Below are 26,496 nucleotides of genomic sequence, written 5' to 3' on the forward strand. Positions count from 1 at the left end.
GTCTCCTTCATCCCCACATCTAACCCATCAAGTCCTTTCCATTTTTCCTCTTAAATTCCTCTTGATTCCTCTCACTCCATTCCATCTCTACTGATTGATTACCACCCAAATCAAAGTCACCAAATCTCTTTCCCAGACTACTGCAATGACCTCCTAAGAGGCCTTCCAAGATACATTCTGGTCTCTTATGCTTCTTGAAGCCAGAGTTAGTTTGTTCCCAAAATGTAAACCTGGTCACATCCACCTGTCATTTCAGACACTTCAAAACTGTCCATTGTTCTTAAGATAACAACCAAACTCCTCCCCATGGCTTATAAAGTTTTGCATACCCTTGTCCCTGCCTGCTTCTCACAGGCTTCTCTCTCACAGTTCTCCTCCTCCCTCTTGATTTTCCAGCCTCACTGCAATTCTTACAGCCGTCCAGGGTACCGTGTTTCCTCCCACCCAGGGCCTTCTCATTTGCTCCCTCTGCTGGAAGGCTCCTTCCCTAACCCCATGCTACCCCCACCCTTCACTGGTTGTTGGGTTAGCTCTTTGTCATCCTTCAAACTTCAGCTCGTGCAATTTTTCCTGTAGAGAAATATCTCTGACGGGTCAGGGCTCCTTTATTATGTGCTGATCAAGAGCACTGTTTCTTTCTGGACACGTACCAGGTTTGAAATAGTAAACTTATGAACACCCATTTTCCCTCTTAGTCTTTAGAATAAAGAAAACAGGGATTGTGTCTGGTTTTGCTTAACACTGTTTTAGGACTTGGCCTAGAACTGGTTTAGAACATTGCCTAGAATAGGACAGGCAATCCACAAACATTTGTGAGGTGAATGAATGAAGTAACAAAAGCAATTGGTAAAATCAGAACAGAACACAGGTATTTTTATTCCTATTCCAATGCCTAGAAAGAAACAATGTCTTTACTCACAATCAAAGCTGACACATACATAACATCAAACACTGATGACAAATTCTTTGGATTTTCAAAAATATATATACCCACTATCTGCTTTTCTCACTTACTTTTGGGGAGCACTCATACTGGACCAGGTACTCTCAGGATTGCATCAAATACATTAACCCTTTTACTCCTTAGATGAAGGTACTATTAAACTAGCTCCATTTTACAGATAAGAAAATGAAATTTATAATATAAGCCAAATCTCATTTTTTTAAACTATGTTCATGCATGTAAAACTTCAAGTAGAAAGGGACATATTCTTAATTAACAGCTCTTATTTACATTCCATGTTATCCAGAGGACAAAAATCAATGAAGACCCCATTGATCCTGAGCAATATGTCAATTATTAGCACTTATTGCAAGTAAAATGCTGAGCCAAATCGCTTCAACATAGTACATAAAATAAGATTGAGGAAGAGTTTCTTTCTTCATGAAGCTTGTGGACTTTTTATGATTTGTCTACCTATGAACAGAACAAGAGAGCTAAGGACAAAAGGAAGTGAATGATGAATGAGATGGTTTTAGCACATGGGACAAAAGAGATTCAAGGACAGAGACTCTCTCAGTCAATCAAGATGAGTTACAGGGAGCACCAAAGTCATTCCAACTGACTCATTGCACAATGAAGAGACCGGAGTCCGGAGCACGTAAGCAACTTGTCCCATAGCTAGTGAGTGGCAAGGCTGGCATACAACGCAAGCCTCACTGCTATCAGCCCAGGGCTCTGTCCACTATAGCACAGTGGTCAGAGAACACTTCAGAGAGGTAAGAGTTTGAACTGGATCCTTCAGGTGAATCACCATGTCCAAAGTAGCTAAAGCGAGCTGGAGGCACAGCAAGGAAACTGGTTTGACTGGAGCATCATAAGCCCTAGCCCCAGAGCACAGTGAGCCAAACATTGGGACTTGGGCTACATCTTACATACAGTGAGCAAAGAGGGAAGGTTTCTCCGCAGGGTAATGACATGAAAGTGGCTTTTCAGAAGCATGCTGTGACAAAGAATTCATGTAAGAAAGGCTAAAGTGCAGGAGATCCATTAGGTGCAAACTCCACTTCCTCCCTAAAACCGATGACTTTGTTCAAGCCCAAGGTGGCAGCCTTCATTTTGTGGAGGAGGTTTCCAAGAATGAGAAACAGAGCTTTCTGGTGAAAACTCTTGAAGCTGGAGTTGAAGCTGATTATAACCTAAATACTTTTGAAGAGAGTTGGTGATAGGCTGCACTCCTGTTGCTAGGACCTCCAGAGGAGGGGCTGAGATGGAAATAAGAGAACAAGCATGTGTTGTTCCCTAAAAAAGTTAACACCAGAGAACTTTACAAATCAGGAGTATCTGATTAAAATATTAGCTGTGTGATGCATTCCTGCGAAAATATTTGTTTTAAGCACATTATTACATTTACACTTATGCATTTCTTTATCTTGCTACTTTATTTACACTGTGCTCCTTTTATTTGGGGTTGACAGGTGTTACTTGTTTCTTTAAACTGATGCCTATAGTTGTGTTACTAATAATCCCAAAAGACATTTCTTAGATTTCTAGGAAGATGACGAGGATGATAAACAATCCATGGAAAATAGTTATTCCTGGTAGGGACTCAGAAACAAAGGAATGAATCATAATGGCCACCATTTATTAATGGAAACTACTAGTATCTAGCCTCATGCTAAATACAGTTCCGTGATCCTAAAACTTTACATATGTTTCCCTGATCCTAAAAACAATCCCAGCAAGGTATTATTATTATTTCCTTATAAAGATAAGGTGACTGTGGTTTAGAGGCATCATATGATGTCCCAAGGATAACCTCGCTAGTAAATGGTAGATCTGAGAATTCAATCTATATCCATCATCTTGAACCTAAGCAGTCAATCAGTATGCAAGGTACTATCCCCTTAGGAGGGAGGGAAGAAAGGATGAGGGGAGTAAAGAAAAGAGGGAGGAAGGCAAAAGGGAGATAGGGGAGATGAGAGAGCAAGAAGAAAATAAGAGGGATAGGGAGAAAAAACGGAAAACTTAAAAGTCATAGTGAAAGCTGTCAAGTTCCACAGAGCATATGCAGACAAAATAGCCCCTCCTATGTGCAAAGCAATGTGTTATGCATTGGCAAGGGATGTGGAGTTATTTTGGGCACAAGGTACAAACAGGAAGTATTTCCACGAAGAATTCTCATTTCAAAGTTAGTTCACAGGCTAATACACAGGAATGTGGGTTAGTCCTTCCACAGGAACAGGAAATTGAGTGAAAAATGTTTGGAATTGGAAAAGTTAGTGGTAGTAAAGATCTGATAAGTGACCTAACCAGACATCTGAGTTGTTAGATAATCATTCATCACAGTTTTCACCAACTTTTGGGGGGTCAGGTGGTGTACAGCTCTCAGGGTACCCCTAGGCTGCTCAAACCTTGTCCTGGTGTCCCATTCTTTCAGTCATATATTCCCTGAGAATATATGAAAATCCTTACAGAAAATACAACTAGAATGAAGGCAAAACATGCATTTGGAATTGGCCACTTCTTATCAGTAAAACCAACTACAAAAACTTTGAGGAAGCAGCTAAAGGTGCCTAAGAGTCTTTTACTAGCTTCCAAGGCTACTTAGGGCTTAGCAGGAGAGATCATGATTCTAAAAGATCCAAGTCACTTAAAGATGTAACACCTGCAAGAAAACAAGCTGTGAGAATAATAAAGGTATTAGGGAGAGCTCTTACATGGCAGTGAGGTTATAGTGGATTTAATTCCCACTGGACTGACCAGAAACAATAATAGGGATTTGAAATCAATCCTGTGATTAGATAGTGTTTTTGTTGCCTTCTCTTAGAAAACATTTATTGAAAATTAAAGTCGGCCTTGCCCTACATTTACATAAGAATAACTGGACACAATAAAGTAAGATCTAGAAAGTGCTATTGAGCTTTTCTGCTTCTAATCCAGTCAGGATTCACTTTCCAGAGTCTGTGCCTCTGATTGGACAAACACAAGGGCATGGCACATTAGCAGCTGTGGATTCCTCGTGCACCTCTGGTCTGAAGAACCAATGAGGGAGAGATGTATGCTTGCTTACCATCTTTACAAGTGGAGCCAGCTTGCAGGCAATCTGTGCTTGGTCAGATTCTTCCCTCCCCAAAAGGTCTGCCTTTATTAGTATAGATTAAGCCATGTTGTTCCTGCCTTTTTTCTTCTTGTTAATGCTATGGACTTTTAGAGACATTTACATCTACAAATGCCAACTCTCTCTTGCATACTTTAAAAACAGCAATAAGGCCTTAGTTTGGGGTGTTACTTTTCAGCTCAATAATATTTTTCAAGGGAAAAATTCCAAGTGATATTTCACTAACAAAGAAGAGGGTTAGCTCACCCAATCCAGAAAACCAAGCCTCACATCTTGAAATACTATGGATGTTAAAGAAAATGAAGTGTGAACTTCTGTGGGTGGACAAAGGAGGGGTACTGTACATTTGCAATGATCTGAGCAGTTGTTTGGATACAAAGAACAGAGAGGTTTTATGACCCACCTCTATACCCTTACTATTAAGTGGTGACAGCAGAGGTAAACTGAGTAAATCACAGAGGCCAGTAGCCCCAGCCATGAACAAGCAACGCATGGTAGAGGCATTTAGTGCTAATGATCAAAAGGTCTGTGTGTAGGTCACCAGTGAACACAGATTCCCTTTCGTCAGAAATGATGTGATGTCACAATAACTGTTAACAGCCAAGTAACTATACCAGAGGGGAAATCATTGTGCCAATTTCTTCAGATTTTTATTTTTCCAATATGGGGAGAGGTTAGAACTCTCCCCTAGAATACTTAAAAAAAAAAAAAAAAAAAAAAAAAAAAAAAAAAAAAACAAGGCTTCTTGTCTGGTGCCCACAGTTTGAGGCCAGATCACCAGAAGCATTTTTTCATACCTTAAATTTCCCACAGATGTACACACGTGCATATGCGCCAACTTATTGCTCTTATCCTTAACTACTTTTCTAGACTTGAAAATCCAACACTTTTTTCTTAATTCCAGTGTGATATAGATTTTCTAAGATGTGATTTCTTAAACTGACGGCAATTTTTTTTTTTTTTTAGTGTTTAAAAAAACTCCAAATATTGATGGATACCTAGCCCTTTTCTTTTGAGAACTTAAGTAATTTAATGAGGGTGATTTTTTTTTCTAACTTTTATGGCCAGGTGGCTCTAGGGGATATTTTGTTGAAGACTGATTAAAAATAATTTCTTCTAAATGAGACCTGACCACAAAATGTAACCATTAATGGGCAGGGACGTTGTCACCAAAGCGGAAACCATGCCTGATTGCCTCCTGTACCTCCCACCACACAAGCATTTTCTTCTTTTTCTTCTCCTTTTCTTGTTCTTAATAGCTGAGTAAATAAGCAGCCAGCGAGGCCTAATGTTTTCGGCCAAAAACAGAGTCCAAACTTCTCAGAGAAAACATTTGGCCTCTGTGGTTTTGAAATATGTTCCAGAACACCGAGTTCAGTGGGGAACATTGTGAAAAACTCCCATCCATTGGAATGATGCTGGGGAATGTTACAGTATCAGAAGTTTCAATTGGTCCTTTTCCTGCAGCCCCATAATGAGACTTGTAAAACACACACACACACACACACACACACACACTGCTATGTGGAAGTTCTCATGGGAAAAATGAATGGCAAGAAATCCTAGCTTTAAAAGAAACAGCTAATCTGCTAGTTTGATTGTTCTTCAAAACTTACGCTGAACCAATGAGCCTAATTAAAAACACTTGGCCTACTTCTATAAAGCATCATAGCTTTCTCTATGCTTCGTTTGTATACACCACAAAACTCTAGATAGACTATTATTTTTTCAAGTGCTCACTAACAAAGTGCTGACTTTGTTGGGATGGCTGAGCTAATTTCTTGAACTCAGTGTGAAACCTTAGCTAAACAAAATTGTGGTAATTTTCCTTAATTTGTAAAAGTGATTGGAGTGCAAACAAAATTTTCCTCTTGGGTCAATCCTATAATTTTCAATTAACTAAAACTAATCGTCAGGCAGGCACCAAACCTGCATTTTGTTTAAAGGGCTGGGAGGCATTTCCAAGGGTCAGGATGCATTAATTGTTTTTATAATTTCGAGAGAGAGAGAGAGAGAGAGAGAGAGAGAAACTGGGTGACTAAGAAGTATGTTTGGTTTTACTCCTAATATTGAAATACAAGGGAAAGATGCTCTGAAGTAAAATGTCATAGAAAAATAAAATTCACCCACTTAATTGTATGGTTATAATTATGATTTGTTAACTGTTATCCCTTCACTGCTCTGTTATCTCTTTGTGTGAAAGCAACTTCCGCTGTGTACTTAGTCTGGCCTTGTGGTCTTTTACTGAATGGAAAAGGAAACCTGGGACCAGTTCGTGGAGACAGCTACCACTATCCAAGGATGACTGACACTAAGCAGAGGGCCCAGAACCACACTCCACCTGTGGTTCTTTGACCAGCACCATTAGCCTCACCTGGGAGCTCTTAAGAAACAGGATCTCAGGTTCTACCTAGACCTACTGTAGCAGAACATGAATTGTAAAAGATCCCTGGGTGTTTGGTTTGCACTTCACAATCTAGGGATCTCTTAGCGTACACATTGGGCACTCAGCCTTTTTACTTGATGTCATTCCACAGAGATGCTGCCTGGTTCTCTCTGTCTGATGGGAGGGAATTCACATTCACTCTGAAACCCTAGCTTCTTGCCGCAAGGCAGATCCATGTGCCAAGGCTGTTTTGGGAGGACAAAAATGCAGCATACTCGGAAAGAAGGCACCAACCCAGTATTAAATATGAAAACTACCAATTGTATGTAATACAAGTGCCGTGAACAGGCTAGACAAAAGACGTACTGTTCATGAAAGCACAAACCTACTCCATAAAGCAAACAAACCCTAACAAGGTGGCTTAACATCCAGAAACTCAGGATTAGCTACACCTCTTTCCCCTTCTCTTATTTTTCATGTGGCATCTTTAGGTATCCAACCGGTTATTTCAACAGAACCTGCCATTCAACATGGACACCTAGATGAATTCTTAATACAATAATAAAAGCACCAAGTTTGGTCATACATATGGTAAAACGAAGAAAGAAAGCAGGCTTTAACTAGATTTTAAAATAAAATAGATGCTTTTATACAGACAAGATAAGGGGAAAGACCCCACAAGACCAAGGCAGTTCTGTGCTCACCATGTGCAGTGGTTCTTACCTGTGTAAATGAATCTGCCTGGTGTTCCTTTGCAGAACTGCTTAGATTTGTAGGACAGTGTGACTTCCACAACACCAGGGATGTGTCGAGGAGGGGTCTGCACACGGATGGCATGAGGAGTGATCAACTGGAGGAGACATTTGAGGGGAAAAATTGTCATTGCAATATTTAAAACTTCACAATCTTCCTAACAGCTCTCCATAAACAAAGCTTTAAAACACATAATTAACCTGTCTATGTTTAAATCCAATCTTGATGGAACCTGCGTGAAAGACACTGACAACAATATTTACAAATGCTCTGAGTACAGCCATAACAACATTATGTGGGTTTTCCTACATGGCAGGCCCTCTGCTTCCTGGTTTGAACAGGGAACCTGGCCTAATGAAATGATTTATCTACTACAGGATATCCTTTGGAAAATCTCTGAAGCAGACACCCAAATCAGAGCCGAGCTTTGCCATGCCTCTCCAGAAGTTGATGGGCCTGGTGTTTGAACTGAGCCCGTCAACATGTGGAAAACACAGAGGTAGGGAAACAGCAGGCCAAGGCACTGTGATTAGCTGCAGAGTGCACGTATGAAGTACCCCTGAAGACCATTTGGTGTATTAACTACCAGAGGCACAATCAAAGAGCTTTACAGGGGAAAGCAAAGAATCTGCCTCCCTAGAATAGCTTAGGGATCTGGCAGAACTAAGGACTCTCCATAAAAGGGAAAGGGAAAGGGAAGGCTGGGGAGGCTGCGGAATGATCACTGGTCCATTATGCAATGCCACGTGCACAATGAGAAAGTTCATTTCTGAACTCTGTTGGCAATCAGATTACACCATGAAGCAGAATTTATTTTGTATTACTCTTATCTTTGTTTACATAACTAAAATGTTATTAATGGCCATAAAACTGGCATTATCTGGTTCTTTGAAAAATCCAGCCCTGGTATTTGACTGGTTGACCTCTGATGGTGCTGGATTCTACATGTTCTCTTTCTATGGGATTCTGCAATTGTCTACTCTTTGACTCCTTTCAGATGCAGTTAGCTCAATATTTGTGGTATTGAGTCCACTGCATACAGTGGATAATTTATATAGTATACATGAGTTTAAACTAACATGCTTGTGCTGTTCTCATGGGGATAACTTAGAAAGGGCTCTTATTTCAATGTGCAAACCAGGCCCAGTTCGAGTGTTTTGCCCAGAGAATCACAGATAACGCCATGAGAGGCTGGATATAGCCAATGGGTCCCTGACTGGATAAACTGTTCTAACACCAAGTCCTAGGGAAAATAATTTGAGAAAGTTGTTATTGCTAAAGCCCACAAGTAATTTATATCAAATGTTCCTTCTTGAAACAAAGAAAAAGTCATATCTGCATAAAAGCCATTTTAACTTAGCTATTACAAATGCCTTATCCTCTTCCATAGAATATATACAGCCTTGGCTTATTTGCTGAAGATGCACAAAAGATATTTCAGTAAGACCGTGCTTATGTGGAACCCATGAAGACCAAGTTCATCTCCATGGCTTGATGTTTTCAAAGGCTAAGGTTTCACCCAGCAAAACACACACAAAAAAGTTTCTTAAAATTTTCTTCTGCACAGGAACAGAAAACCAAATACCGCATGTTCTCACTTATAAGTAGGAGCTAAGCAGGGCATACTCATGGACATAAACATGGCAACTATAGACATTGGGGACTCCTAGATTGGGGAGGGAAGGAAAGGAACAAAGATTGAAAAACTATCTGTACATTGCTCACTACCTGGTTAGCAGGGTCATTCGTATCCCAAACCTCAACATCAATATACCCATGTTACAAACCTGCACTTGTACCCCCTAAATCTAAAATAAAAGTTAAAATTATAAAAAAAGTTCTATTCATATTGTTAATTCTTCCAAAATGCATTGTATGCTTTTAAAATAAGCAAAGTGTGTATAAGTTAACTTACCCTTGGTAAATCAAGATCATCATTTAGAATACCCTGTATTATATCTTGCTGTAATATAAAAAAAGCCCTAAATGACTGTTGAAGTATGAAGAGCTATTTATCCCTGTACTAAATGGCTCCAGGTTTCTAAGATTTTGAAATTACTTCTCTTTTATTCTGCTTCTTTGTCTTTTTTTCCTGTTGTTCTTAGCACCTTCTAATTTGCTCTTGTAATCTGTGAGCATGGAAATCAGGAAATCGAGTTTAATAATGTAGAGAGAATAAGAAGAAAGAGGCTCTGAAGGGCAGTAAAAGATGACCTTCCCCAAATCAAGAGCATGTTAATTGTTGAGACACTGTTACTGCAATGTTGGGAACTAAAACTTGTAGAGTACCCAGGAGGTATCTACCACATTGGTGGATATTTTACATACAAACAACAATTTGGTCAGAACAATGACTGTATTTTTATCCTTTTTTTGCAGGTGAGAAAACAGAATCTTAAAATTAAGTTGCTTGCATAAGCAACTCTACCCTTGTCACAGCAAGTTAGAGCGAAAGGCAACGCTGATGCAGTTCAAAAAAATCACGGGACAATCGCTTCCTTTGTATTTATAGAGAAAAAATTGTTCATATAGAAACTTTTTAAAGGTAGTAACAAACTCAGTTTTTTTCTGATCCAAAGACTTTGTGTGTGTGTTTTCTGCACCCGTGCTGTCTCCATTTTTCATTTATTGCCTGGTCCTTTGCCATGCTTTTGGTGGTGAAGGATGTTCCATGTTGTTATATTTCAAATAGAAGGTATGCTTCTAATTTTAACACGTACTTGGGATACAGAGTACCATTAACTCACAATAATACTGATAAGAACTTTCAGCCAGTTAGAAAACACTTCACCTGCTCTCCTTGTTCTCAGGGGAAATAAATTTTAAAAGATGGAAAGATATTAGTAAATAGAGGGATGAAGATTCTTTTTAAGTATAGGGACTTAATATGTATGAGTTGCTATACCGAGAAACAAAATTCATGGGCTTTATAAATTGATTAGATATGACTGCAATAAAACTACAGACGGAGAGTGAGGCTTTAGCATAAAGCATTAGGCTCAGGAAATGCAAACAAATTTTCATTTACAATTTCATTTTCAATTTTAATTAATTGCCCTAAATAAAGCAGAGATTCCTTCTAAACAACAATCCTTCACAGATGAGGTAGGATCTGAATCATAATTAGAGAATAAATTTGTTGATGTTTTCCTAGCTGTGAATATTGGTCTGGGAAGAATCTCTAGCATTGACACATGATATTGATGCTTATGGAGGAAAAACATTTTAGCTAACTTTGATCAATATGAAAGCACAAACTTATTTACTAATCACTCAAAGAACTGTAGAATTTATTGCTGGAAGGAATGTTAGTGATAGTTTAAAGCTAATCTTCTTATTCTGACAGTTAAGGACACAAAAATCTAGAAATGTCTGGTGGCTCCGAGAATTGACCCAACACCCTAGAGGAGGGACAGGGTCTAGATCTAGGGTGTAGAACTCCAGACCCACAAATCACAAAATAAATTTCACACATTGTTCCAGCCTGGTTGAACCCAAGGCAGCCACTCAAAGCAACAGAAGGAGGGAGGGCTAGTCTAAATTTTTCAAACTTTCATCATTGGAATATCACTTTCTTAGTTTTGTCATATCTATATACCGCCTATATAATTACATACTTAATAATTTAAAAAGTGATTATCTTTTTATTTAAAAAACTTATTTGAAAAGAGAACTTTATGTCACTACCGTAATTGGAAAACTGGTATCAACTGCAAAATAAGAAGGTATTGTAGATAGTAATCTTGAAGTTAATATAAATTCTAGCTAGATATTGTTGACAACCTGAAGGAATTTATTGAAAAGGGTGATTAGCTAGTGTTAAATGTTAAAGACTTCTTTGCCCTGAGACTTTATCCCTTTAATAAAAAATCATAATTATGGAATAAAACAAAGACTAAAAGAGAAACAAAAGGATTGATTAAAAGAGAAACCAAAAGGAGACTAACTTTCTCACAGTGTGATTCAGTTCTATTTCATGTCTGTGTCAAATCTAAAAATGTCTCTTGTACTACCAAGGGTCTATGCCCCATTACTTTGGTAAATACTGTTCTAAGTGATTAGAGAACAGATTCATTTTTGACTTAACTTCCTTAAATTACAAGCCAAACAATTTGGGCTAGAAATAAATACTCTTTTGAAACTCTGTAGCATCTGACACTACTCTTTTCCTTCCTTGGAACTCTCCATTTTCTTATGTGACAATAATCATAAGACGTAAGACTTGCAAAGTGTCTGATGGTTTACCAAAGCACTTTCATGTTCACTAATTTTTTAAAATCATGTTTGTGGTTTATGTACTTCAGATGAGAAAAGTTGATGGTCAGGCAAGTTAATATTATTTGAAACACTTGGATGAAAACCAATCTCTTATACCTGTAAAGAAGTATTTTCCAGAGATCTTCTCTTATTCATTGATTCCTGATTATTTTGGTTTTCTTCGTTTGCTCTTTTCTGTCAACTTGTTAATTGTAGAAATTTCACAAGTTTTGTCCTCTTTTTTTTTCTCTATTTGCCTAGCACTTCTTGATTTCACCCATTAGCTCAGCCACCTCAGCTAAACTGATTTCCAAATCTACACCTGTAGACTTGATCTCTTTGGCCAAGCATCAAACTTTTATTAGCAACAGAGTAACAGAATCTCCCCAAATAAGTCTTCTTGCCATCTCAATCTCAACATAACCCAAGCTAAATTTATCATCTTACTACCTCTAAATATATTTCTTGTTCCTGTGTCTCCTGTCTCAGTTAAAGGAATGTTAGCCTTTGAATTACCCAAAACAGAAAACTTGAGGTTACCATTATTTCTTTTTCTTCCTTTATTTTTCTTAAGTCATATTGATTCTGCCCCAAACTGGGCCCCACTGGCTCTTCTCTGCGTCTTCTCTTTCTCCTGTTCAGGCTGTCACTGTTTCTTACACTATTACAATAGTAGAAAAAATTGCCTTCTAAATGGTCTTCCTCTACTTCTACTTTTTCCACCGTAATTATCTTCTTCAAATACAATCTCATCATATTATGCCCTGCCTCAAACCAAACCCTCAGCTGCCCCCTTTGCCTATTCCATAGTTCAAACTCCTTAACAGAATAATATTTGGGGTTCACCAAGGCCTGATGGCCAATTTCCCTTCCTAGGCACACTTCCCACTTTGCTTTACCACATTATGGAGTAAAGGGCATGTGGATACATGAAAACACCATCCCCTTGCCTCACAGTTTTGCTTTCTCCATGCCATTCTTTCCTAAACATTCTTCTACTGACATTCTACTTGTTCTTGAAGACCCCAATCATACGCTCCCTCTTCCAGTAAGTTTTACCTGATCCTAAGGGTGAAAGTTGCCGCATTTTTGAGGAATTTATACTATTATGATATTGATACTATAATACTTAGCAGCCTATTTTGCTTTGTGCCATAAATACTGTCCTATACATCTTTCTCTCATTAGATATTTCCTGAGATCAGGAACACAGTCTAATTCACATTTGCAACCTCTAAAGTAGTTAACTTGGCCTGGTGTGGTGGCTCATATCTGTAATCTCAACACTTTGGGAGGCCGAGGCACGAGGATCACTTGAGCCTAGGAATTTGAGACCAGCCTGAGAAACAAAGTGAGACCCTGCCTCTACAAAAAAAAAATTTTAATTAGCCAGGCATGGCAGCATGCGCCTGTAGTCCCAGCTACTTAGGGAGGCTGAAGTGGGAGGATTGCTTGAGCCCAGGAAGTCGAGGTTGCAGTGAGTCGTGATTGTGCCACTGCTGTCCAGCCTGGGCAACAGAGCAAGACTGTCTCAGAAAAAATAATAAAATAAAATAAAATAAAAAACAAATTAAGTAGTTAATGATTTACATACAGAATATTTTCAAAATATTTCTGGAATAAATATTTACATAACTTAGGCCAGAATTCTACTAAATCATTGACTCCACTGGGTATCGTAATCATTATCCATGAGTCCAGGTGAGTCTACTGTTCTTAACCTGATAATACTCAACTCTCGTTTTCTACCTAAGTTGCTTTTAATATTAGTTATCTGACTAGCTCAGCACTCAGATCTTAATATGAGCATGAGCTTGTATATCATGTAAGTGGTAAAAAAGAAAAGGATGTCTAAATGTTTGTAACTCCAGTGAGAAATGATAAAATGAAATGAAAAAAAGGTTTAAAAATTAATACTTAAAAAGTATGCCACAAAAGATCTTTGCTAAATGGTAAGAGTGTTTATTTCTGGAGTGATAACATTCGATGTGATTTGTCTTCTCTGTCTGCCTCTTCCTCCTATGTGTATGTATTTCTGTGTGTGTAAATTCCCCAAACTTGCACTGGATCATGTAAATAATTATGGAATAAACCTATTTGTACATATAAAGCCATTATTTTTATTATGAGAAAAATGTTATTTAAAAAGAACAACATCAGTTTGGAGCAATATGTATTACATGTGATTATATAAGACTTAGATGTGTATTTGCACAGAAGAAAGGAAAAACATGAAAATGTTAATGGAAGTTACCTCTAGATGGTAGAGGTATGGGTAATTTTACTTTCTTCTGTATGCCTCTCTGAATTCTCCAATTGCTCAACAATAAAAATGCATTAATACTATATTCAGAAAAAAGAATTTTTCCATGTGGCATTAAGATGAAACACACATAATCTCTGCAGGCCTCCAGGTGAGGCTGTCAGCATGCCAGGGACCTGCCGGCAGCAACACTTCTGCTCCCTCTAAGCTGCCTGTGTGAGCATTTTCTCTTCTCCAGACTCAGACCACAGAACCTGAAGAATCCTGTGGGGGTTAGCCAGGTGAGATATGCCCACTGAGGCCTCTGGGTACAAAGTAAAGCTGCTGTGGCCATGACAGAGATGGAGCCAGACATGAAGGTGGTTGAATGGGGCCTCTCCTTGACAGAAGAGCTGAAATCAGGAGAGAGAATGCATGGTAGATCATGCAGCTGTGCACGTAGAACTCCAAAGAGGCAGCCTGCAAAGTCTGGAAGCCCAGAAGAGAGGCAGGGAAGAGGACAAGCTTCTACATGGGTTTTAGACAGCCTCCCATCATATCAAAAGTATGGCCCACATGGTAGGTAAATGAGAGTACCTAGTGTTTAAAAACATGAGTGGAAGCATGTTGTAGAATTCCACAGCTTTTATTATCTGTATTGTTCTAGTTCTCACTAAATTGATGATGGTAATGACCTTGATAATGACTTCAACTATAATGACCTTTTGTTGTCTTTTTCCCATGTGTCAAGTGCTATGTTAAACTCTTTCAGTGATTTACATCCTGTAGTATTATGGGGTAGGTATGATTATTAGCTGGTTCATAGATGAGAAAAATAAGTTTCAGGAAAGTTAAGAAATATGATCAAGAAACCAACTGGAAGTGGCCAGTCGGCCTGACTAATGACCATCATTATACAGCCATGACTATCTCTTCATATGACTGTTTATTGTTTTTCCATAATTCCTGGTACATGTACTTTGCATCTGACCTCTGCCTTTGAAAGCATGGATTGTATCCTCAGCTTTTCCCATACCTTGAAATGAACTGGGAACATAGGGGCCACTCAAAACAACTTTCCTCACTGGTGAAAGGCAAGCTGAGAATGATTCCCCAGGAAAACAAAAAAGCAATTCCAAGATAAGTCTTTATCCATGTTTTCCAACCAATAGGAGTAGGTAAAATAAATGCAATTTGAAGTTCCAAGCCACAAAGCCAAAAAATAACTGGGGTTACTAGAAAGCACACCAGTGATTTCTCATTACTAGGTTTAGGAGCTAATATTTTAACCTTAATCACCTTCAACACTTTAAAGAAAAAAAGTCCAAAACAAGCAAAGACTCAAAGAGAAGGGATAAAAGGAAGGAAATGTTTCTTCTCTGGAAAAATAATGAGCATTTGTGGCTAGAAAAAGCCTAAAGTGGGCACTGGCAAGGTGGTTTTTAGATGTTACCCATTGAAGGGTCATGCTAGCCCATTCACTCATTGACACCCTCTGTGCCTCAGTTTACTAATCTTATATTGCACCAGCTCCTATCTTCTCTGTGGAGGTGCTGATAATAATATTATATATGCTTTATGTTTGAGTAGAGCTTCTCTGGGGACCCTAAAGCACTTTCCAGATTAATTTTTAATTTATGTATTAATAATTCTCACAGCATTCTCCCTTCTCCTCAGTTAGGATAATAATATCCATCTCTTTTGAGATAGGCAGGGGGTACTGAGTGATAGACATGAAGCAGACACTTAAATAAGAAAACTGTAACATAAAAGCATAATTAAAGCTCTAGAACCAAATCAAACTATGGATTTTTAAAGAGATACCAAGGTGTTAGGGACCAAACAGACAAACTTGTTTTCCCTCCACCACTCTGAAACATGCATCTTTTTGGAGTTAGACACGGCATTTAAAATATATTATTTTCAGGAGTTCCTAAAGGAAGCTGAAATATGAAAAGCATATATTCTTGGCGACTGTGCTGGCTGAACCTCCATATTATATCTCTATTTCCCTGAAGTGGCTACCACATAAATCAGGGGATGCCAGCTCTTCTTCTGAGTTCCTTGGTGTGTTTTGGTTTGTTCCCTAATCAGAGTTCTCTGGGTTTCATAACACAGATTCTTTCATTCCCAAGAATTGCTATCTCAAAAGCAGTATATGATTTCTCAGGGAACGTGAGAAAAAGCCAGAGGAGACATTTACTGTTTCACAAACATTCTGGTTTCCTTTTGTCCTTTCAAGAAAATAACTTTAAACCGATGTTTACCAAATTATGCTGAGTCACGTGAATCCTTAAAGATGATAAACTTTATGTATGAATGTCAAAGGAGACTTTTGAAATTAAAGTCTCAGGAATTGAGTTAAATGGGGGATTTAAAATCTAGCTTTTGAGTAGTCAGTCATGTTACCTAACACTGAAATTTCTCTCAACATAGATATCGACATAGACTCAGGTGGATGGTAGAGAGATGTAGATGTGCTTTCCTATTCATTGTCCATGTCTCCCTAAGTAGAATATCAGCCCCATAAGGATATGATCTTGGCCTTCTTTGTTTTTGCTATGTTCCCAGTGTTTAACAAGGCCCTGGAACTAGTAGGCACTCAATAAATACTTGTTGAACATTGAATGAATAAATATTGTGATGCCATTAGCCACCATTAATAATTAAGATAAAGATTCACTAAATTTTCTTATGAATCTACAAAAAGAAAATAATCAACACCACTCCATTCTGAATTCTTTTTACTAAAAAATTCCCAAACAACAACAACAAAAAAACTTTTTACTTTGCCACCACAAACTTCCTGGTATCGTCATTAAGCATTCACAGAAATATACTGCCCAGTTCTTCTGACCAGGAATGTAACCAGGTCCTGAAATCAATGCAGTTAATTGTACAAAACAAAATGGCAACAAGATCATCTTTCAAAATAACAGATTTGGGAGAAAAAAGACTGAAGTAAATACATTATGCTTCCACTACCTCTGGTTTTGTGGGTTATTTATTTATTTATTTTGTAATTTATTTTTTAAATAAACTTTCTCCAGCTCTCTTCCCAGGATGTAGATCTTGTGCCAGTTGGGCTCCATTAAAGACTGGATCCCATCCTGACCATCTGGGAGCTGGAAAAGCAAGGGTGAGTTCCTGAGGCCCAGGGTATTCCAGAAGGAGAGCATCAGACACCAGCAACGCCAGCCCCTGTGGTTTGAGGCTGCACAATGAGCTCTTTCTCAAGGCTTGTTTTTCTAAATTCAGTCAAGAAGGAACATCATTCCCTACTCAGGCCTGGCTCAGTGTCCTATGTTCCTTGCTTGTTTGTTTGAAAATTAAAATATAAAAGGAAAAGGAAATCAGAATGCATTTATGGAAGGGGATGAATGCTTGTTATCAACATTGGCAATTCACAAGGCAGAATCTTTGCCTATGGATTAGTAAAGAAAAATATAAAAGCCAAAAGACTGATAGATTAAGTAGTCAGGGAATAAATTCACCTTTCACCAAAAGACTTGTAGAGTCTCTCCAAGCTTAAAAACAAAAAAGATGTCAAAGCTTTATGATACAGAGACTCACTCTAACATTTTTTGTGGTGTTGGTCATATCTAGATATGGTATACATTTATACTAGCACATACAACCAGTAATGGAACTCAGAGTTGTAATAAAAGTAAGCACTACAAAAAACTGAAGCCAAACCCCTTTTAATAATGTGGCTGTACAACTGCTTCTGCTGAAAGTCTTTCAAGGTTGCATTATACATATCTTGCTGTTTTAAACAGAATATACTAAATATAATTGCCAGCTCTTTTTTGATTACTCGGGGCCACTGTCATTAATGAGCTGCATAGTAATATAGTTCTGTGTCTGCTTTTTAGGTTTTCCATTTCTTCCCTAGACATCAGGCCATCAGCTGTCACTGAGCCTGTATCCAATAGCCTGCCTCCACACATGATCTGCCTCTAGTTTGGGCCTTCTAATTTGCTGTGACCTAGGAAAACAGATAACATAGTTTGTTAAGAAGTATTGTTCTCATTAACCCAAAGCTTTTTATTTTATTTACTTTTTTGGCTTGCTTCTGGTTTCATGCTGAATTTTGGAGAGTTGAGATTATTATAACACATCTCTGGATAAATAAGTTTTATTACATTCATATTAGATAGTTAAGAGACGGCTATGGAGTCAGGTAGACTTTGATTCAAATCCAAGCTTTGTCAATAATCAGCTGTGAGAACTTTGGAAAGTCACTCAACCTCTATGACCTTCAGTTTCCTTATTGGGGAAAGGGGGAGAGAGTAGGATGGGACTTGTTATCTGATAGTTTATTACAAGGATTAATTGACACAATTCCTGTAACAAGTGTAGGGAAAGGCATCACTTGTGTCAATCAGTCAACACGTGTTACTTCTATTACTACTCAATCTTCACCATCACCAATAGATTTACATTAAGACATTTATGTGCATACTTATTACACAACAATTATATCTAAATATAAACTACCTACCTATACATGCATTAGCAAAACCTGGACCACAACCTGTCTAGTACTGACACTTTCAAGCATTGTCAACTACAACAGTTGCTATTAGGGAGCATTTGTTTGAATGAATGAATGAATGAATGAATGGGGAAATAGTGTCATTCAACAAATTTTCACTAACGCCTCAGATGTGCAAAGCTCTGTGCTGGGCATCACAGAAGATTAAGCTGAATTTATCCTGGATCCTGCCTTCAAGGAAGAGGGAATGCCCTTAAATCAGGATAATTAAAGATGGAAAGGTATAAGGAACACAGTATGGTAGAAATAAGGCAACATAAGAATTTAGACAGAAGAGAAAATATTCTATACCTGGAGTCATATGGGAAGATTTCAGAGAAAAAGGTGCTATTTTACAGGATCTTAAAGGGCAGAGGGATATGGGCACAGAAAGGCGGGAAAGGGATCCCATGGGGAGCAATGGCACCAGCAAGACAGGGAGAAAAATTACCGCAGGTACAAGGAGCAGCTAACAAGTCAATGGAACAGAATATAAATTAAAATGAATGTTGGTTGACGATGTTGAAAAGAAAGGTTGGAGTCAAGGTGGTGTGCTTGAATCTCAAACTAAAAAGTTGTGGCTTTAGAAAAGAGAAAGCCAGTAAAAGTTGTATACGGTAGAAGGCTTTATTTAGTTCAGGGTATCAGGGAGCCATCCCAGCGATCAGCAATCAGCAGGAAAGGAATACAGCACTATCTAAATATCCATAAATATTCATTTCCTTCATAAAAGTCACATGACCGCAGCCAGGTGTGAATTCTGTCATTGATTCATATAAAAATTAGAAATTCATCACACTTCTGTGGTTCCTATTTTCAAGTTACAGACACATGTACCTCCTGAACACACTGTAAATAATGAGCTGAAAATGTCATCTTAAAGTCCTTTTTAACTATTTCATAATTATCAACATAGAAAATAGATTTCAAGTGTCTCAGTCATCAAAAATAAAAATATAGACTAAGGCATCTTAGGAATAAAGTGAGCATGGTTGTAACTATGAAACTATATTAAAAAGGCCATTAGACCATTTTTATCTGTTTTTTTAATATGCTGGCTCATTTAGAAATGATTTCTCATAAAATTACTTGGGCTTGAAAGTTGTTCTTCAAAGTCATATTCAAAGTTTAATGCAACTAATCCAGACTGCTTTTAAATTTTTTAACAAATAACATTTATAATTTTGCATAAAGCAACTTCTATATAATAGATGGTCAATAAGCAAAGGTTAAATATAGGACATGAAACATATTTAGAAAAAAATAGGCAACTATGAGTTATTTTAAATCCACGCATTCAATCAACTTTGAATTAAATTTATACATGTAAGCCTCAATATATGTAAAATAAATGGACACAACTATTTACACTGTATTACATTTCTATCATGACATTTTGAAAGAGGTAATATTTGACATAATGTCTTTCTCCACCTTAATTTTCTTTTTTATTTTAGTGGAGCTGTATCTCACATAAAACGTGGTATAGATAAGCCTTTAGAGTGCTAGGGCAATTATGTATAAAATTTAGGAAGGTTTGGCAAATTTCTGGAAGTATGTTAAAAGCCCATGGAAATTTCATGAGAAAATCTGGTATAACCAAAAGCTGAATGGGGGTGAAGCTGGATGTCAAGAGAACTGGGCTCTGAGCCCAGCATTAAGTAGATAATATGCTCCCAGGACAAGCCACCCTACCATTGTGAAGTCTCTTTTTCCTCACAAAATAAGAAACTATACTTGACTGAAAAAAGGTTTCTCAAGGCCCTTAAAATGTGGTGACTCTACATGTGGTTCAGTAAGAGTCAAGGCCGGGCAAAAAGGCCTGGGAAACTTCCGGTGGAATACATGTATGCATCTTAGTCATCCACTCTTGAATATCATAGAGAAGCCAATCCTCTTGTTTATTGACAATCATTCCTCTGAGCTATGTGTACAAAGGAGAATGGAAAGTAGAGATAGATAGGAAGAAAGAAAGAAATCAAGGACTGCATTTACCACTTGGTTTTCCAATTTTTTGATTTAAGTGGCAAAATTGCTTCTCAGCCCCTAAACCACCATTTACCCAACTATATTCACCCCACAGGTCTCCCCCAGAGGTTTCTTTTGACTTCATTCCCTATGTCTGGGGATGTAGCTGAAGAAAGCATGCATCGGGATAAAGACAACGACGAGAACCTGTGTGAGACTAATTGCTTCATATACAAGGAAACTTTGGCTTCTCCCATCTGAGCTAAGTGGTACTGGCAATCTTTAAATATAGCTGCCCTACAAAATCATATAGCATCTAATGCCAAGTGTGTACTGACTAAAACCAGATGCAAAATATGAGGGAAATTTTGTTCAAAGCTTTGCAGCATTGAAGAATAATGGCTCTAAACATTCCTAGTCTAATCTGAATGATATTCTGCAAATATTTCAGATGGTTTTCTCACATCTATCCCAGTCCAACCACTTCGTGATTGAATTTCATGACTTGGCTCCATTAGCATGAAATCAAAATGCACTTCAGCCATCACCAGTATATCTCCCCGTAAGGTGATCCTTGGGGAAAAAAAAGAAAAAAAAAAAAGAGTTCTGCCTTCACAAAAGTTTGGGACATGCTGAATACTGTATCTAAGTATTTGCAGTGCACGCTAGTACCTCAAACATTGTGCAAAGCCCTAGAAGAATGACCAGTAGAATTTGTTTGACTCAACATTTCCCAAACTTACCAGGAAAAATCTCCCTTTCTCATCTCCCAATGGGTATCTATTAATATCCTGAAGAACTAGTCTTCCATAGCATTATCTAGAAGATGAATTAGGCCAACACTGTGGCGTAAGTCTCAGATTTATATCAGATACCAGAATCTGAAGCATAGAGAGTAAAAATATTGACTAAAGACCTATCAATAGGGAGATCCAGTTTTGTGGCCAATTAAATTGTTTTGATGAAGTTCAAAGAATCCTTTTGCAAATAAACATCACATCTGTGTATTGCAAGTGTGCTCTGAAAGAGAAGAACAACAGTGGAAGAAAAGGAGCAGTTTCCACCTGCCACCACTGTCCCCTTCTGACTGTGGGGGGATTCTCAGGGGAACAAACTCTAAAAGGAATCACTAGGCTGGGTGCGGTCCCTCATGCCTGTAATCCCAGCACTTCGGGAGGCCGAGGCGGGTGGATCACAATGTCAGGAGTTTGAGACCAGCCTGGCCAACATGGCAAAACCCTGTCTCTACTAAAAATACAAAGAGTAGCCGGGTGTGGTGGCACGTGCCTGTAGTCCCAGCTACTTGGGAGGCTGAGGCAGGAGAATCGCTTGAACCTGGGAAGTGGAGGTTGCAGTGGGGTGAGACCATGCCGCTGCACTCCAGCCTGAGCAACAGAGCAAGATTCCGTCTCAAAAGAAAAAAAAAAGAATTGCTAGAATTGTAGCACTACTTTCAAAGAGGATATAGACTAAGCCCTTCATTTTCAGATGAGAAACTGAGGTCCAGCGACCAACAATGACTAAATCTATATCCTCTGATTGGGCAATGGAAGGACAATCAATACCCAAGTCTCTCAATTGGTTCCTTATCCACTGCTACCCCATGCAATCTCAACCCTTGCCTGGAATATTATTCTCTGCTCCCCACCAAACCCACCATTGTACTTTTTTTTTTAATTGACAGCTTAAATACTCTAAGTTGTATAAATTCTGTGATAAAATAAAAGGGTCATGAGAGCCTAACGTACCTAGCACAGAGCTACATCCATACATAAGAGGAACTTGATTGGTCATTCAAACAATCTACTTCTGACTACACCATTCTCACTGCCTTCCAGAACTTAGCGTGAATTGTAAACTACCAATTTAATACTAGATTATATAAATACATTATGTAACTCTCTAATTTGCTTCATGGAAGCAAGTTGTCTTTCCAAATAAAACACCAGATCCCACAAAGCCCAACTTTAATTACCCATGATACCTATCCCAGTGCTAGACACCCAGCAGGCAAGCCAACCAGTGCTCACTATTTAGAAATTGGAGGAATTCGGAGGAGATATTAAAATAACAATTAGTTCTGCAAACCAGAAGCAGGAGCCCCTCCCTGCTCCAATTCACATGTTGGTAGAAAAGCAAAACAACCAAGTGCGGCTCTGGTCAAGAAAAAAATCTCACCCCACATTAAACATTATCACACATCAACCCTGCTAGTTTTCCTAGATTTGTATATAAAATACTAAAACAATTTTTTTGAAAGACTTTTAGGGTAGGACAGGGCAAGGAGCACAAGAATAAGGGTAAAATAATTTACTTTCTAAAAAGAGGGAGGGGAGAAAGCGCAAGAAACAATAAAGAAAGAGGAAGGGGGCAAATCAAATTCACAAGAAAGCCATGTGAACTTGGGAGCTCGCAGAAGGCAGAGCTGAGTTAGGAGCAATAAAGTGCCCCTTTCTTCTTCCCACCCTTCAGGGGGCGATCCATGAGCTAAACTGAACTACTCATTGGCAGAAGATTGGGTTGGTAGGGAAAGAGCACAGATTAGAGTCAATTAAGCCAGCCTGATTTTCTCTGGCTCTTTAAAAAATTCTTTAGCTAAAAAAAAGACTAAATAATGGCATTAGCTGCTAATCTGAAATGTTATCTACTTGTCCTAGCCAGCCAGCCTGCTTCCTGGGTGTGTTGGGTATACAGTAAGGAAATGCAGAAGTGATAAAAGTCTACTAAAAATTAGAAGGCCTAGATCTTAGAGATGGCATAAACCTCAAGATCATGTGGTCTGGGGCAAAGACTTTGGATGGACAGGGATCCAGCTCTAGAGATGAGGCTAAACAGGTGAACTGTCTTGCCCTAGCACAGGCACGTATCCTTTACTTCATAAAGATAAATTTTACCTAGAATCCAGTGGCGCCGATCACAAACATACAACTGGAAGATGAAGGGAAGCCCTCTTACCTCTGAGTCTGTACATGCCAATTCTACCTGACCTTGGAAGGTAACAGCAACTGTTAAGGCACCCCCAGCACAAGACATTATGGCAATGTGAGCCTATCACCCTGATCTGATAACACCCTACTATAAAAATGGTGGCATAGGCTAAATTATGGAAGGTTAAGAAGGTAAGCCCTGGGGTTGGACTGCTTGGGTTCAAGTCTCGTCTCTCTACCACTTGGTAACTGAACCACTTACTTAACTTCCCCAAGCTTCAATTTCCTCGTCGGTAAAATAAAAACAACATCATACACAGTGGTGAGAATCCCACAAGGGCGCTAACAAACACTTATCATATTGCCTGGCAGGAACTAAGTGCTCAATGAATGAATGTTAGCTAATATTAGTCATACTCTGCATTTTCTGTAGCTTTTACTTAGATGTCTTCTGATCAAATTCTGATTCTGTACAATGCAAGCCTTGACAAATGGCCTCAAACTTGGTTAATATTTTTCTGCTTCTACAAAAATAAAAGGCACTCATGTAATTTTATTTGATTAAAAACAACCATCATCACGACTACAATTACTACTTTCTACTACTATACCACCTGGCTTATGAAACCTCTCCGTTTTTTTTCTTTCTTTCCTCTTTCTGTCATTCTTCCCTCTCTCAAGATTGCACATGCTCTCTTATTAACTAGGACTTTTCCTTCCTTTATATATAAAAAAAATACGGTATAGTTCAAATCCAATCTCTAGTCCTATCTGGCTGTGTAACCTTGGGCAAGCTTTTTAACCTCTCTGAAACTCAGTTCACTCATATGTAAAATTAGAATAACAGGAATATTGCATACAAGGCTATTGTGAGGCTTAAAGTAATACCTATAAAGTGCCTACACATGATGAACCCTTAGCAAGTCTGAGCTATTTCTCCATTCTCACCTTTATACAATGGATTTCTTTATTTGGGGCAGTATCAAATTCTCTCCTTCCATGAAAAGGCAGAGAAAATTGTGTGTGCCAAGTAGCCTGTATAAAAACCTAAATATAGAAATAGTTTAGAATATTACAAAAAAAGGTTCACTTCTACAAGACTCATTATTCTGAACATCAGGACAATCATGATGGTAACAGCCCAATTTAAAGTCCTACATCCAGGTACCCAACTGCTAATGCAGTTGGATTTGCTTGTTTTAAAGGAAGATCTGCACAAATATTTTGGGAAACAGTTTGCACCAGGACAGGGTCACAGTTGATTTATGACATAGCTACAACAAAGAGCAGTCCGAAAGCAGGGGCCAGACAACAAAGGAGCATGCATCCTCCACTCTCAGCTCCTGGTTGGACCCACCCTGACTCCTGGGACAGAGTGAAGAGGGGCTCCTGGCACACACAAGGCAGTGGCACTGGAGGGACAAAGGAGGGAGGAGGACAAAGGTAATGCATTAATGGGTTTTCCTTCCTATGAATTTCATCAATTTTGTTATATAGAAACAGATCCTTTAAAGCAATTTGGATAAATCCAAGTTACATGCTAACCTCCCTTTGCTGTTCCCAAAACAGGTCAAGAAAGTAGGAAAGTGAGAAAAAATAGAGGGACCTTGATTAAGCGCAAGGCAGAGGTGCAAATGAATGATTTCCTGATGTGTCCTTATTCCATATTCAACGGAGTCCACTTGGGTTAAGAAGGCACAAGGTTTTATAGGAAGCTGCAGACTAACCCACCTCCTTCTCACAGGGTCAGTAATTTTAAATGCCAATTTTGAGCTCCACTTTGACTGCAATGATAGGAAGCAAGGAGTCCGTATTATATTTACTCTTCCCATCTCCCAACTTCCGAGATAAGCAACAGAAAGAAAGATGGAAAAGGTGGAAGACACAGCCCACAAGACCTGGGACAGGCTGTCCTCGTGAGGACTGCTGTCTCCAGCAGGATGAAGACACCAGGCTGGCAGCAAAACATGCCATGAATTTGATGCTTCTAATTTACAACCCAATAGTTTCAACAAAAAATAGAGTACAGTTGGCAAGGGGAGGTTACTCCACCTTTCATACCTGGAATGTTCCAACTTGCCTAACAATTAGTTGGGTGGTCTGGGAAGCTCATCTCTGATTTGGCTTTATGAGAACTTTGATTCTATGACCAAATGCATACCCCTTGTTTGCTGAGTAGAAAATACCAAGGCAGCAGCAGCACGAGCTAGCAAGGGGTTTGCCTGAGTGGGTTACTGGCAGTAAGCAGCATACACAGAAGGCTTACAAAGAACAGCCTCTGTTCTGGAAAGACAAACATACCCAAGTATCATTGCCTTAACTTTCTGCTCATCTGTATGGCCCCTCTAGAGAGAAAACAACACAAAGAAAATATGTAGATGGGCTAAACCAGTGTCATGGGAGCACAGCTAGAAATGGAAATCTTTGTGTGGCCATATACAAATCACTTACATTCTATAGGCTTTGGGCAGCTGCTCTGTGACTATGTAACTATTTGTCTCGAAGCCTCAGTATCCTTATCAAGAAAAGAAATATGCTACGAGTATCTACCTCGTAGTGTAGAAAGAAGGGTGAGATGATCTATCTTAAGGTTTAGCACATTGCCTAGCATATGGTAAGTCTCAGTAAGTTAGGATGACTACATGCTTACAGAGCAAATGGGATGAATGCACCCTATGGTACCTTGTAGGCCTAATATTGTTTTCATTCTAAACTTTGGTGAAGTGAAAGAGAGGGTGCTCGGAGCATGCTGGCTAAGAAACTGGGGCTCAGAACTGAGAACACAATGGTAGATTTGCCATGGCATCTATATAACAGGATGCATGTTTTGTAATCTTGAACTGATGCTGATGGTTGCCAGAAAAGTCAACTGGTAGATTAAAAGAAGAATCACAGTGCTTGGATAGCACTGCACAATTAGAACACGGTCATTTTCAGGGGGTTGCAGTCACACACTGAGATGCTTGAGAGCTGCAAATTCCTAGAGCTAGAAAAAGCCCTTGGTGGTTCTAGGTTCTCCCAGCAAATCACTCTCTCTGATGAATAGTCATCGAATATGTCAAGAACCACCTACACCTGGATTATGCTGCCGTTGAATGATGTTCCCTGAAGATCAGGCTACAGTAGACTCTTTCTACAAAACAGCCACAGATTACACCCTTGCTAAAACTTGAATGGGCTTTTTTCTATACATCTTATGACTTTGCATCTCCTCTTCAATTCCCAACATACAGTAGGACCTCCACACCATGGCAAGCCCAAGAAGACAAACTGCAAAACAGAAGCTCTCCCATTGCTTATGGGCCAAAGAATGGAAGTCATTCCAGTAGTAACTGTTGCCTCCTGGTAAACCCAAACCAACTCTT

General features: G+C 38.8%; 1 protein-coding gene across 6 annotated transcripts in view; it reads right to left on the minus strand.

The window, feature by feature from the left end:
* EBF1 (EBF transcription factor 1) overlaps positions 1-26,496 on the minus strand; it is a 403,345-nt gene that overhangs the window by 75,008 nt on the left and 301,841 nt on the right. For all 6 annotated transcript variants that reach the window (XM_058440091.1, XM_032158511.2, XM_032158510.2 and 3 more), the window contains exon 10: positions 7,171-7,297. In XM_058440091.1, the coding sequence (XP_058296074.1) occupies positions 7,171-7,297 (127 nt within the window). The remainder of the gene's footprint in view (positions 1-7,170; positions 7,298-26,496) is intronic.

The sequence above is a fragment of the Hylobates moloch genome, unplaced genomic scaffold, assembly GCF_009828535.3.
Source record: "Hylobates moloch isolate HMO894 unplaced genomic scaffold, HMol_V3 SCAFFOLD_6, whole genome shotgun sequence".
NCBI lineage: Eukaryota > Metazoa > Chordata > Mammalia > Primates > Hylobatidae > Hylobates > Hylobates moloch.